This window comes from Marmota marmota, unplaced genomic scaffold (assembly GCF_001458135.2).
Source record: "Marmota marmota marmota unplaced genomic scaffold, marMar, whole genome shotgun sequence".
Taxonomy (NCBI): Eukaryota; Metazoa; Chordata; class Mammalia; order Rodentia; family Sciuridae; genus Marmota; species Marmota marmota.
The window spans coordinates 19,127,394-19,141,460 of NW_026000016.1; the positions used below are offsets into that span (position 1 = coordinate 19,127,394).

Genomic DNA, 14,067 nt, shown 5'->3' on the forward strand with positions numbered 1-14,067 from the left:
AACAGAAAAAAAGATCCGAAAGCAGATCCAAAGCAGTGCGTGCTGGGATCTGTAGTTTCCCAGGGAGATCTGCAGAGGCTCGGGACCCAGAAGCACGCTGGGAGTTGTAGTCGAGACTGTAAAGACTCCGCCTCCGTGCTTTCAGTAGCGAAGGGGGCATCCCGCTCTGCATGCTGGGAATTGTAGTCTCTCTGGGACCTCGCGCCTCCAGGGTGGAGAGGCTCCGAGGCTTGCCGCCATTTTAGGTCCCAAGGTGCAGCGACCAAGAACTAGAGCGCAGGCGGGCTCAGCCCNCGCCCCTCTCTCAAGCCCCGCCTTTCCCCACGTGTCTGTCGCCGAGGGGAGGTGCCTGAGCCCGAGCGGGCCGCCACCGGCCTGGCCCGGTCCTCGCACAAGAGTCGGCGGCGCCCGGGAGCGGCCCGGCTGCCCGATGCTTCAGCCCTGGCTGCGGCGGGCCGGGCTGTACGTTTAGTGCCCGGCGCAGGCCCCCTGAAGCTCCCGCGGGGGTGGGAGCGGCCTCCGCCCGGCGGAGACTGAGCGGCTCGAGGACGAGGCGGCGGCCGCGGGGAGGATGGGGGCTAACCAGTTAGTGGTGCTCAACGTGTACGACATGGTGAGTGCGGCCCCTGGCGGCCCCGGCCCAGCCTGGCGTCCTCTCGCGGGTCGGGTTCGGACCCTGGCCCCGGGTGCTTCCTCTCTGGCAGTCCCCGCCTCCAGCTTAGTTCTCAGGTGGGGGGGGGGCAGGGGAGAGTAGTAATATTTTCTAATCCTTGCATTAGTCGACGCTCCTGTTAGTGCTGCCCGGTCAGCTGAGGGCTTCTGCCCAGGCACGGGAGGCTTAAACCGCTCGCTTCTCCTCAGCTTCCCTGGCCCTGGGCCCGACCCCTGGGCGTTTGAGCAGTGTCCTTTCCGCAAAGCTTCCGTCGTGGTTCCGACCTTTGTGCCACCTCCTGGCCCGCGGGATGCCCCAGTCCCGCGGTCTTGATCCGCCAGCGCATCCCGCTCCTCTGCTTCTGCGGAACCGTACATTCTAAATGCTCTCAAGTCTTCAAAAACTCCCGAGCCCCTCTAAGTCCAGAAAGTCGCAGCTGTCGATATCCCTGGTAGCTTCTCCCCAGGGGTGAACCAACACATCCTTGCCTCCAAGGCAACCTTATTAAAATTAATGAGGCTAAAATTTATCAAGAAAATAGCCCGGCTGAATTGAGATCATAGTGGGGCTCCTTTCCTAGATTCTGAAGACCACTTTCCAGGTGATGCAACAGGTGGATGACGTGACCACAGGAGAGGAAAGGGAAGAACTTGTTTATTAGGTTATCCAAGTTTGAAGTACTGTGAGCGTACAGACTTGAATGCAAGGACTGGTTCGCCTGATCATTGCTATTGAAGTACCTCCAGAAAAAGCATCCGGTAGACAATTATCTTTCCAGTTGGATGCATGCTTGGGTTTGTTGGCTTGCCTTTGGTTACTTAGTTTTTGTTTGTAAAGAATTACCTCCGCCAGCACCGTATAAAATTTCTTGTAAGTGGACTGACAGATGAAAAATTTATTTTTGTTGGCTTAAAGATCCAGAAAAGCAGAAACTCTGCAGTCGAGTCTTGATTCTTATTTACAGATCTAAACTTTTTATTCTCTCATGTTCTTGTGTTTCGAATGTAATATAGAAAGGGATTCTGCATGCCACATCTGGGAAGTATGTCAGCGGGGCATAAGGTTTACCTCTTTAACCCTGGAGGTGAAAAGTAGTGGGTTAACATACTAAGAAAAGTGAAGCGTGATAAGAAAATTAAAGAATAATCAAAAGATCCTAAAAGCATGGCACTTTGTAAGGTCTGTAGCCTGTTGTTCCTTAAGAAATGTTTTTAGATTTAAACGTCTTGTGTTATGCTGGATACCTTTCTTTATTAAAACTTTATATTACTCTTCTTTATTTTGGTGCTTCCCATCTGAATTTGGTTCCTTTTTTATTCATAAATACTATAGCAACTTGACCCTTTAGTATATATTCTACTCTTGAGAATATATCTTGAGATATGTCTTATTTTTTTGTAAACAGTTCATTCAGTGGTCAGAGACCACTGTTTCAGAGCCTAAATTCTGTGAACGTAGAGCTTGATTATACTTTCCTTAGCATATATTAGGGTATTCTGTGAATCAGGAAAACAATAGCTAATTGTGGTAAACTGGGAAAGGCTAAAGAGTATATCCAAGTCAATATTTTTAGGGGAAAAGTGTTCCGAACAATGTTAAAATATCAACTTAATTTACAAAACTTTATTCCTCCATCACTTTTGTAAAGTAGGTAGATAAACAGGAAGCAGGCAGAGAAAAGGGTGAGTTGGCCAGATAACTAAAAATAGGATCTAGAATTTCTAGACTATAATCTTGATGCATTATTTTCTCTACTGAATAATTCTGGTGATTATTTTTTATATATTGCTTTTTCTATCAATTGGAAGAGACACTTAGTATGAATCAGAATGATAGTTGAATTATTTGATTTTAAGAAAACCTGCCCTTGTATGTTCCTCTCAGGAATTTTGGTCTATTGAGTTTTTTATTTCACTAATTCAGCAACTTACCATTACTTATTTAATTTTGACCCTGAAGAAGCCACGGGATGAATTAGTTATTCATTCTTCTTTAAGGAGTTTTGAATATCATAAGGGTGCCACAATAATAATAACAATTTAAGACACACGGATTTTGATAAGAGCAAAGGATGGTTATAGGATCAGAGGATACTGATAGATAGGTGGAGTGAAACTTGCTGAAGGGTTGGTAGGATCTCCAGGGGCAGAGAACAATCAGAATGAACAAAATGACAAGAAAAGGAAAGCACAGGCTGAATTTGGGAAATATTATTTGATCCAGTATAACTAGAGTCAGTTTGGGATGCATGAAAGAAGACAAACTGAAAGTTACCCAAGAACTTCATTAGATGGTGGACTTGAGTGAAGGGCTGAGGGAGCTCTGTGAGCCAGGAAAAACCATTTTAAGGTTTTCCTGGATCAGTTCTGTTTTAGAATGAAGACCAATGGATTGAGGTACAAATTTCTGTCTGTTATATTCACTTTCCTCAAATCTGTTTTAGTTTTTGATATAGTTTTGTTTGATGTCAAGGGCAAATTACTTACATCTTTGGATATAATTTCTATTCCTCATTGTGCATCAACCATCTGTTCTAAACTTAACATGAAAAGTTAACCATTGGTTTGCAGATATAATCATAGTTTATAAGGACCTGTTGCTATGTAGCCTCATGCCTTTTTGTCAGATTGGAACCTGCTTCAGCTATATTTTTCCTGTTCACTAGAGAGGACGTCTGTGGGTCAGACCTTTTCTTCTATAGCCTCCACATGTAAATGGTTGTGTTGGGGTCACCTGTATTAACTTCCTTCTCATGGAGGAATAGTATAATCCTCAAAAGATTACTTAATCATGCCTAGTGCTACTAAATTATTACTTGTTCTGTTCTCAGTGATTATATTTCTGTGTACTTTGGAATAATCTACCATTAATAAAATACATCCTGGAGTTATTTTCTGAGTCTTGGGAATGAGGTTATTCACCTATTCCCAATTTAGTAGCATACATAGCAAAGCAAGTGATTCAGATTAGTTTCAATTACTGGGACAAATCTCAGGTATAGTTGCTTTAACTTAAAGTCTTCATTTCTCATAGATTAGGATTTTATGCATTTCATATTATCCTGGCAACAAGTGAATTTCTTAAAAATACGCAGGTGTTTGGTAATGTTTGTAAATTCATTCTATTAACAAGTTTCCTCCTGTTTTTAAATAGTACCTATACATCTTCAGAATCTTAAAAGAATAGAAAAGAAAACACTCTCTAGGACTTTTCAGGTAAGGACATTTTTACCTGGACTCCATTATTTCAGCCTGCATGTCTCCATTAGGCTGCTCCAAGAGAGTGTGAGGTTATGTAGACATGATAGGTCTGATTTCTCATATATCCATAACTAAACTCAGACTTTGGAGCAAGTTCCAGATTTATATATGTAAATATTCTCATTACCTAAGTGATTCCACAATATCTCCAAATCTACATGGTCAGGAACAATCTTCTTCCCTCCTTTCCATACCTCATACTCTTGCTTCTCACCTCAGGCCACCCCCCAAAACACTTCCACTTTTGTTGTAATTTTATCTCGATAACTAGCACTTTGGTTTACTCAGTTTCCCAAATCAGAAACTTGGGAGTAAATCTAAATTTCTCTTTATTACCAACACTTCACAGTCAGCAGGCCTGGGCTCTTTTAGTTTGGTTGATTTCTTGGCATATAGTGGGTAATCTGTGATCAGGAAATCATTGCAATTGTGGAAACTGGGAAAGGCTAGAGAGTATACTTAAGCCAATATTTTTTAAGAGAAGAAAGTTCTGAATGATATTAAAATATCACCTACTTAACAAAATATTATTCTTCTGATCACTTGTGTAAAGTAACAAAATTTTACAATCAGTGGCTTAAACCAGAAGTATGCTTAAACCCAGAGATAAATTGCCGCAGGGTTATTTCAGTAGTTCAGTTATGTCATTAAGAGCCAAGATTTTCCATACTCCTACTCATGGATAACTATACTTATTGGTCCTTGTCCTTGGTTTGTCCCCTCATTGTTGTAAAATTATTACTGTAACACTGAACATGGTATCTTCATTCAACAGCACACAATGTAAAGGAAGATAGAAAGGTGGGGCCTTTCTCTACATGTACCACTCTCCTTTAACAGAAAGGAAAAGCCTTTGTCAGAATCATCCTTCCCCAAGAAATTGTCCAAAGTTTAGTCACATGTAACTTCTCAAGCGAGTGAATATCTGGCTTTTCTGGCCTGTATGGTAAGTTGCAAGGAAGGAAGGAAGGAAGACTGTTGGAAATGACAGTAAGGATGTCTGTCACATATTTTACTTTATGAATATTCTTTAAATTGGTTATTCAAGTTTCACTGTTGCTTATCAAGTTCAGGCCCTTGTTATTGCTCTTTGTATAATGATGGCCTTCTGACTAGTTTCAATCTTTGGTATTGCTTTTTTTTTTTTTTTTTTTTTTTTTTTTAAATTTATCTTCCATTCTGTTACCAAAGCAGCCTTTCTGAAACACAAATGATTGTGCTATTCCTCTGCTTAAAATTCACCTATAAAATAAAATTTAATGCTTTTTTATGTTGGGCCCCTACCTGACAATTAAAGGCCCATCTTCTCCCCCTATGTGTGTGTGTGTGTGTGTGTGTGTGTGTGTGTGTGTGTATATATATATATATATATATACACACACACACACACACACACACACTCTGTGCTCTCACAATGAAAGTTTTTAGTTATCCAAAAAGGATATCTTATGCCACTTCACACCTTGGTGTCTTGACACTGCTAATACTCATGTCTGGAAATGTCTTGGTCCAGCATTGATGAGCTGTACCTCCTGCTCCTTCTGGCTATGGCTACATTGATCAGACTTGGGTGTATTTCTGTGCCCTAATTGTCCTTTCTGCACGTCTCAATTGCTGCATGTATTATAATCCTGAGCATCCTATTATACTATAAATTCCTTGATAACATCATGATCACCACCAGTATCTGGAATAATGCTTGTCCTTAGAAGATGTTCTATAAATATTTGCCAAATAAATGGAAATTTAATTAGCCATTTTTTTATCAGAATTGATAATACTTAAATGGCATGAAAAAAATCACATGATCCTCCTCTTTATGCCAAATACTTATTTGTGGGGTGTTTTGATTTGGTTTGTGTTTTTTTAATTGATTAATTTAATTAGGTATATATGACAGCAGTATGTATTTTGATTCATTGTACACAATTGTAGCACAACTTTTCATTTCCCTGGTTGTACACTATGAAGCGTTGCATCATGTGTGCAGTCACACATATACCTCGAATAATGATGTCCATCTCATTCCACCATGCCCCCATGCCCCCTTCTTTCCCTTTCATCCCCTTTGTCCAATCCCCCCATCATGGATCAGCATCTACTTGTCAGAGAAAATATTTGGCCTTTGGTTTTTTGGGATTGGCTTACTTAGCTTAGCATAATATTTTCCAACTCTATCCATTTACCTGTAAATGCCAAAATTTTATTCTCTTTCCATGTTGAATAATATTTCATTGTGTACCTATATCACAGTTTATTTATTCATTCATCTATTGAAGGGCATCTAGATTGGTTCCACAGTTTAGCTATTGTGAATTGAGCTGCTATAAATTGATATGGCTGCATTACTATAGTATGCTGTTTTTAACTCATTTGGATATAGACCAAGGAGTGGGATATCTAGGTCAAATGGTGGTTCCATTCCAAGTTTTCTGAGGAATCTCCATACTGCTTTCCAATTTGCAGTCCTACCAGCAATATGTGAGTATGCCTTTTCCCCCACATCCTTGCCAATTCTTATTGTTGTTTGTATTCTTGATAACTGTCATTCTGACTGGTAGGAGATGAAATGTTAGAGTAGTTTTGATTTGCATTTCTCTTATTACTAGAGATGTTGAACATTTTTTCATATATTTGTTGATAGATTGTATATCTTCTTCTGAGAAGTATCTGTTCAACTCCTTAGCCCTTTATTGATTGGGTTGTTTGTTTTTTGGTGTTAAGTTTTTTGAGTTCTTTATATATCCTGGAGATTAGTGCTCTATCTGATGTGCATGTGGCAAAAATTTGCTCCCAAAATTTAGGCTCTCTATTCACTTCATTGTTTCTTTTGCTGAGAACCTTTTTAGTTTGAAGCCATCACATTTATTGATTCTTGATTTTATTTCTTACGATTTAGGTGTCTTGTTAAGGGAGTTGGGGGCCTAAACTAACATGATGAAGATTTAGTCCTACTTTTTTCTCTGTTAGGCACAGGGTCTCTGGTCTAATGCCTAGGTCTTTGATCCACTTTGAGTTGAGTTTTGTGTATGGTGAGCTATAGGGGTTTAGTTTCATTTTGCTGCATAGGGCTTTCCAGTTTTCCCAGTACCATTTGTTGAAGAGGCTATCTTTTCTCCAATGTATGTTTTTGGTGCCTTTGTGTCTGTGTCTTCTATTCTGTACCATTGGTCTACATGCCTATTTTGGTGCCAATATCATGCTGTTTTTGTTACTGTAGCTTTGTATTATAGTTTAAGGTCTGATATTGTGATATGTCGCCTGCTTTACTTTTCTTGCTAAGGATTGTTTTGGCAATTCTGGGTCTCTTATTTTTCCAGGTGAATTTCGTGATTGCTTTTTCTATTTTTATGAGGAATGACTTTGGGATTTTAATTGGAATCACAGTGAATCTGTGTAGCGCTTTGGATAGTATGGCCATTTTGGCAATATTAATTTTGCCTATCCAGGAGCATGAGAGATGTTTACATCTTCTAAGGTCTTCAATTTCTTTTTTTAAATGTTCTGTAGTTTTCATTGTAGAGGTCTTTCACCTCTTTTGTTAAATTGATTCCCAAGTGTTTTATTATTTATTTATTTATTTATTTATTTATTGAGACTAATGTGAATGGGGTAGTTTTCCTAATTTCTCTTTCAGAGGATTCATCATTGATGTATAGAAATGCATTTAATTTATGGGTATTGATTTTATATCCTTCTACTTTGCTGAATTCATTTATTCTAGAAGTTTTCTGGTAGAATTTTTTGATTCTCTTAGAATCATGTCTTGTTAAGGAAGTTGGGGCCTAATCCTATGTGATGAAGAATTGGGCCTACTTTTTCCTCTATCAGGCACAGGGTCTCTGGTCTAATGCCTAGATCTTTGATAATAATGATAGTTTGAGTTCTTCTTTTCCTGTTCGTATCCCTTTAATTTCTTTTGTTGTCTAATTGCTCTGGCTAGAGTTTCAAGGATTATGTTGAATGGTTTTAGGTGGGTTTTTTTTTTTAACCCTTGTATCTTTTCTTAGTATACTGCTAGACTTTAGCTTTGATTATGGGAATGGAGGACCAAATGAAAGAATGAGGAAGAAAAATATTTGACAAAACATTTTGGTGGATTAAAAAACAACAATGGAAGTGGCACATAACCTCTAATCGCAGCAACTCTGGAGGCTGAGGCAGGAGGATCACAAATGTGAGGCTAGCCTGGACAACTTAGCAAGACCCTGTCTCAAAATAAAAAGGTCTGGGTATGGAGCTCCATGGTAGAGCACCCCTGGCTTCAGTACCCCGTACCACCAAAGGGTGAGGGGTGGACTGAGGAAAAGGAAATGTTTTTAATCTGTTTATATTTTGAAGTTAGATCCTACTTAAAAGGTAACCTTTCTAAAAAATATATTGTTAGTTCTTGAATTTTAGCATAGATTAGTTCCTAGGAACTAGTCTTAATTTTCTTGTAGCAAGTATGTTTCTTGGACCAGTGCCATTTCCCATCACTTGCCATAGAAACAGTTACCAATTAGTCTAGTTAAGCAAAAAGGACAATAAGAAATCTGCCTGCTCTGCCTTCCTCTCGTATTCATGGCATTATCATTTTTCTTTTATTCTTTCTTTTTTGTAGTTTAGTATATGAGAAAAGGCTTTCAGTCTCCATTTTTTTTTTCTTCTGCTATAGTTAAATTGACAGGAACTTAAGAGATTTAAGACAACACAAATTTGTTTAGCTCACACTTCTTCTATAAGAAGTTCAGGTAGGCTAGATTGGTTTTTCTGTTTCAGACTTCACAGACCAAAATCAAGGTGTTAGATCTTTGCTGCTTCTAAGCTTCTTCAAAACGTTAATAGAAGTCAGTTGCTTTTAGTTTTAAGTCTTGGGTTCCATTCCTTGATGGCTGTCAGCTGGGAGTCTCTCTCAGCTGATGAAGTGGCTCTGTCTTCAAACCAGCAATGGCATATTGAGTCCTCACACTTCAAGTATCTGTGACTTCTGCCATATCTCTTCTACCTGCAGCCAGAGAAAGTACTCTGCTTTTAAGGGCTTATGGTAATAATGGGACACACCCCAATACTTCATTTTAATTTACCTATTTTTTTAAATTAATTATATTTGCAAAGTCATTTTGCCAAGTAATGTGACATATTCACAGATATGGATGTACTTGGGAGTCAGTCTTTCTACCATTCCAGATATGAAAGGTATATTATAAAACCAAAAATTTTAGTGTTCCCTTTTAGCAGTTACTTGACTTGGTAGAGGATAAATATTAACTAGTAAATTAAAATAGAAAATGCAAAGTATTGAAAAAGTATGAAAACTTTTATGATTGGCAACTACTCAGATGTTAATAGGGTCCAAGCCTATTAGTAACTAAAGCATCAGTGGTATAGTGTATGTCATGTTTATGATGATGAATAAAATTAACAAAATAGAACTTTGAAAACTTGAAAATTCAGTACCTCTAAAATACTAAAGAAGAGCCTTTTGTTTAGGTTAACTCTTTAATAGGTTTTCTTAAGACTCAACATTATATTTTCCATTTGCTGACTGTCAAAGATTATTTAAATTCATAGGAACATTATTGTTCAAGTGTCTCCAGCCAATTGGTAAATGGGATGTAAAGGGAAGGCCTCCAAAATAATTTTAAACTAAAAGAAAAGCAGAATAACAATAAAAAGAAACGAAGAAATGGAATACATGAAAATAATTTCAACTCCCCATTCCCCCCTTTCTCTTAGCCCCTGATACCTACCATTTTACTTTGGCTCTCTATAAATTTAACTAGGTACCTCATATAAGTGGAATCATGCAGAATTTGCCCTTTTGTGACTGGCTTATTTTACTTAGCATAATGTCCTCAGATCTATCAGTGTCATAGCATGTGTCAGAATTTTGTTCTTTTTTAAGGTCAAATAGTATTTCATTATATGTATGTACCACATTTTGTTTATCCATTCATCCATTGATGTTACTTCCTTCTGCCTTTTGGATATGGTTAATAATTCTGCTATGAATATGGGTACACAAGTATCTATTTGGATGTATGCTCAGAAGTCTGTAGATTTTGAAAAGTCTGTAGATTTAGAACTTGGGCTAAACCAATAATTAATTTGAGAGGCATTGGCATTTTTATATCTTATTCCTTTTCCTCCCCGTTGATGAAAATGGGATTTTTGTTTTGAAATTTTAATCCAGAAAATACATGCAAAGAGTTAAACAAGTTTAATGCAAGCTCCCCTATCTAAGCCACCTGTTAATAAAATAAAGCTAATAAATAAGTAAAAGACATGGTATATTAAGAAGCAATAAGTGCTGATGAGGAAACTGGGCAGGAAAAAGAGAGAGAGAGACAGTGTAGGTAAGGCTAATATAGTTGTAATTTATCCTGCAGTTCCAAATAGAGGCAGAAAGACCTGACCAACAGGAAAGAAAGACAAAAGAGTGCATCATGTGGGTACCTAGGAAAAGAGCATTCTGTCAGGGGAAAGTGAGCTCAGAGGTACTCAGTCAGGTCACATGGTGCCTTGTAAGTATAAATGTACACAAGAAATAAAACATTTTAGAGGAATTTCTGACTTGTATTCCCAAGTAGATTCATGAGGATCATTGAAAAAAGGGCAAGCAGTACCAAAGAGGGAAACAATCATAAATTAGATTTAGTAGATTCCACAAACAAAACGAACAAAAAAATTGCTCAATTTAAAACTAGTGGTAGTCTGTGAACAGCTATTCAGAACCAAAGAGAAACAGGATTTTAAAAGTTTCTTAGAACTCTGAGTAGAGGACGAAAAGGATTAAGCACTAGGCAGAATTTTTTTTTAAGTTAGGAAAAGTAATTAAGACCTGATTTAATTTTCAAATTTCTAGAATAAAACAAAAAAGTTTATAAATACACAATGGCAAAAAAAAAAGTTATTATAAAGGGATTAAAACCAATCCAATTTTAGATTTCTTTTTCATGGTATCACAGCCTCAAAGTCTCTGATTATATTGACCAAACCTTGAGTGAGTGAGAAAATAAAAGCAGTGAGCAACCCTGCAGAGGCAAAGGTTAGTCAACAAGTGATTCTTGTTGGTATTAGAAAATTGTATTTGAGTATATGTGTAAATTTTTTTTCACTAAAATATAAGTGTTGTTGTGATAAAATCAGACCAAGAAAGAGCATAGAAAACATTTTCATATGACAGAGAAAAATGAAGACAAGTAGGACCAAGCATTTAAATTATAAAATAACAATAATAAATTTAAATCCCCTATTAGATTAGACAATTATATTTATAGTGTGTTAGTCTGCTTTTTGTTGCTGTGACAAAAACCTGAGAAAAATAACTTAAAGGAAGATTGATTAATTTTGATTCACAGTTTTAGAGGTTTCAGTCCATGATCGACTGGCTGCAAGGGAAAAACATCATAGTGGAAGGGAGCAGGTAAGAAAAGCTATCAGCTCATGGCAGCCAGGAAGCACACACAGACTGAGAAGGAGAAGAAGCAAGCACATTGAGCATACATGGGAGGAGCCAGGGACAAGATATTGTCCCCAAGTTCACACCTACAGTGACCTATTTCCTTCAACCATGCTCTTCGTGCTTGCAGTTTCCACCATTTCCACCACCTCCAGTAGTCCGTTCAGCTATCAGTGTGTTAATGCGCTAATGCGGTCAGAGCCCTCATGATTAGCTCTCTTCCCTAAAGCCCCACCTCTGAATATTGCTGCATTGGGGTCCAGCCTCGAACACATGAGCTTTTGGTGTACAAACCACAAGTATTCTCTGCATTACAGAAGTTTTAAAATATATATGATCAAAACTCTTGGCCTTTTATGAGCTTTTAGCTTCTTGTCATCCATAGGAAGATTATCTCTTATATAAAATTACAGAAATAATTTGTTTCCAAGTAGAACACCAATTATCCCAACAGTATATTGAATAATCCACACCTCCCTATATTGAGGCACAACTACATTTCTCCTATATTAATTACTGTGGATATATAGATCTCTTTCAAGACTTTCTGTACTCTTTGTTAATTTAGTTGCCTCTTCCTGCACTATTATTAGATGTTTAATTGCAGTAATCTTCTACAGTGTTTTGGTATCTGCTTATGTCAGTTTCTCTTACTTCCTTTCAGAATTGTCTTTATTTTTCTCATATTCACTTTTTCAAATTGAATTTAGAAGCAGTTTGTGGGGAGAAAAAGTGTAATAATAAGTGTAATAATACTGCAGTTAGGAATAATTTGAGGGAATGAATTGATAGAATTATCATATTGAGTTGTCCTGTAATAAGAGTTAACATTTTTTAATGTTCTCTGTTTGCCAGCCATTGTACTAGGATATTCCCTAATATTTTTATTCCTTTTTAAGATGATGAAACTGAGGCTTAGCTGAAAAACCTGCTCTTGACACTAAAACTGTACTCTTAACCACTATATTATATTTCTCCTTCCTCATATCATCCCATCTCTCAAGAAAGTATTATGAGGGGATAGGGACATAGCTCAGTGGTGGAGTGCTTACCTGACGTGCATGAAGCCCTGGGTTCAATACCCAGCACCTCAAAAAAAGAAAAAGGGAGAGTGCCTCTATTTGTCCTACCCTCACATCCTTTGAAATAATTTCTGCAGCACTCTTTGGAACTCATGGATAGACAGAGCAAAAACAGATAAGTCCTACATATCCTAAACCTTTTCTATGAATATTTCTGCTATAGTTGATGTAAGTGTCAACTTGTCTAGGGCATGTTACCCATGTCTGATGTTGCTGTGGAGGTATTTTTTTTGTATATGATTAACATTTAAGTAAGTAGACTTTGAGTAAAGCAAATAATCTTCCATTATACGGGTCTCATCCAATCAGTTGAAGGTCTTAATAGAAAAGACTGAGATCCCCCAAGAAGGAATTCTGCCTTCAGATAAGTTGCAGTATCAACTCTTCCCTACAGATTGGAGACTTGCCAGTCCCCATAGTCATGTGAGCCAGTTCCTTAAAATAGTGACACCCTTATTCCCCTCTTTATCTGGGTTAGATTCTATGGTCTACCATTATAATCAGTCCTTCTATCATATACTTATCTAGCAACTCTAGTTAAAAGCAACTGTCCATTCTACACCTCAGCAGCTGGATGCAGCTAGAGAAAAACATACAAGCAATCCTAACTGATCTCACTTTAAAATTGTGACCACAAATCCTAAGAGGGCACTAAATGCTATCTGGCAATGCTTCTTTATTCCTGTGGTCAATTGACATTCCCACTCTCCAACGCAACTACAATATTTTTCATACCCTCTTCTCATTTCTTATACCTAGCTTACTTTCAGAGATGACCTCAAAGTTTATTTCTTTGAAGAAGGGAAAAAAAAAAGATAAATGAGAATTTTCTTATGCTTTCACCACCACTGTTTTATTTCCTCCTATGATATGGAATGAATTGTGTTCCATGTGGGTGAAACCTTCCAGGAAGGTATCATAGATTCCATATCTTGCATATCTATGCAAGCATTTCTCAGAATTGTTAGCACTCTATCTGCCTTATCAGTTTTTCTTTTCTAGTATATCATCCCATTGGCAAGTGAATATACTGTAGTATTTTCCAGTCCTCATCCCTTTAAACAGAATTAGTGGTATACTTTAGCATTACCTTTACTTACTATCCCCATATTGTACCATGCTTACATGGAGGTTTGTCTTTTTAAATCAACTTCTTCAAAAATGTTGAAAAAAAGTTGAATGTTAGTCTTTATTTTAAAAAGACTAACAAAAAAGAGAAAGACCTGTATTGTTTCAATTCCATCTTTCCTAACCTGTTGTTCTTTATCTGTGGACACCAAACAATAATGTAGTAACAGATTTTTAAGTTTCTCACTCTGACCTTGAGGCAGATACTTAACTGTTCTTTTTCTCCCTAGAAGCATAGTAATTGCTTTAAAAATGTTTGTTGCACTTGCTTGACGTTCCCCTAGAACTTGTCATCCTGAAACAATTCCTTCCCCTACTGTGTCTTTCTGTTAGTCCCTTGCTGCCTCTGGGAGGCTGCTGTAGAAGTCTGCTGATGGGGATCATCAGTGGCTTATTTCCCCCCCCCCCCCTTTCTGGCTGGCTCCTCACCGCTGGAGGCCTGCCCCTCTCTACTATAGTGTTTACATGTTTACTTTTTTTTTTTTTTTTTTTTTTTTTTTT

General features: G+C 37.8%; 1 protein-coding gene across 2 annotated transcripts in view; it reads left to right on the forward strand.

The window, feature by feature from the left end:
• The first annotated feature begins 315 nt into the window (after positions 1–315).
• The window catches only part of Desi2 (desumoylating isopeptidase 2), a 50,683-nt gene continuing 36,931 nt past the window's right edge, over positions 316–14,067 (forward strand). The window contains exon 1 of one of the 2 annotated variants that reach the window (XM_048809260.1): positions 316–613. In XM_048809260.1, the coding sequence (XP_048665217.1) occupies positions 572–613 (42 nt within the window). In that variant the 5' untranslated portion in view covers positions 316–571. The remainder of the gene's footprint in view (positions 614–14,067) is intronic. The other variant, XM_015483555.2, reaches the window with a different exon arrangement.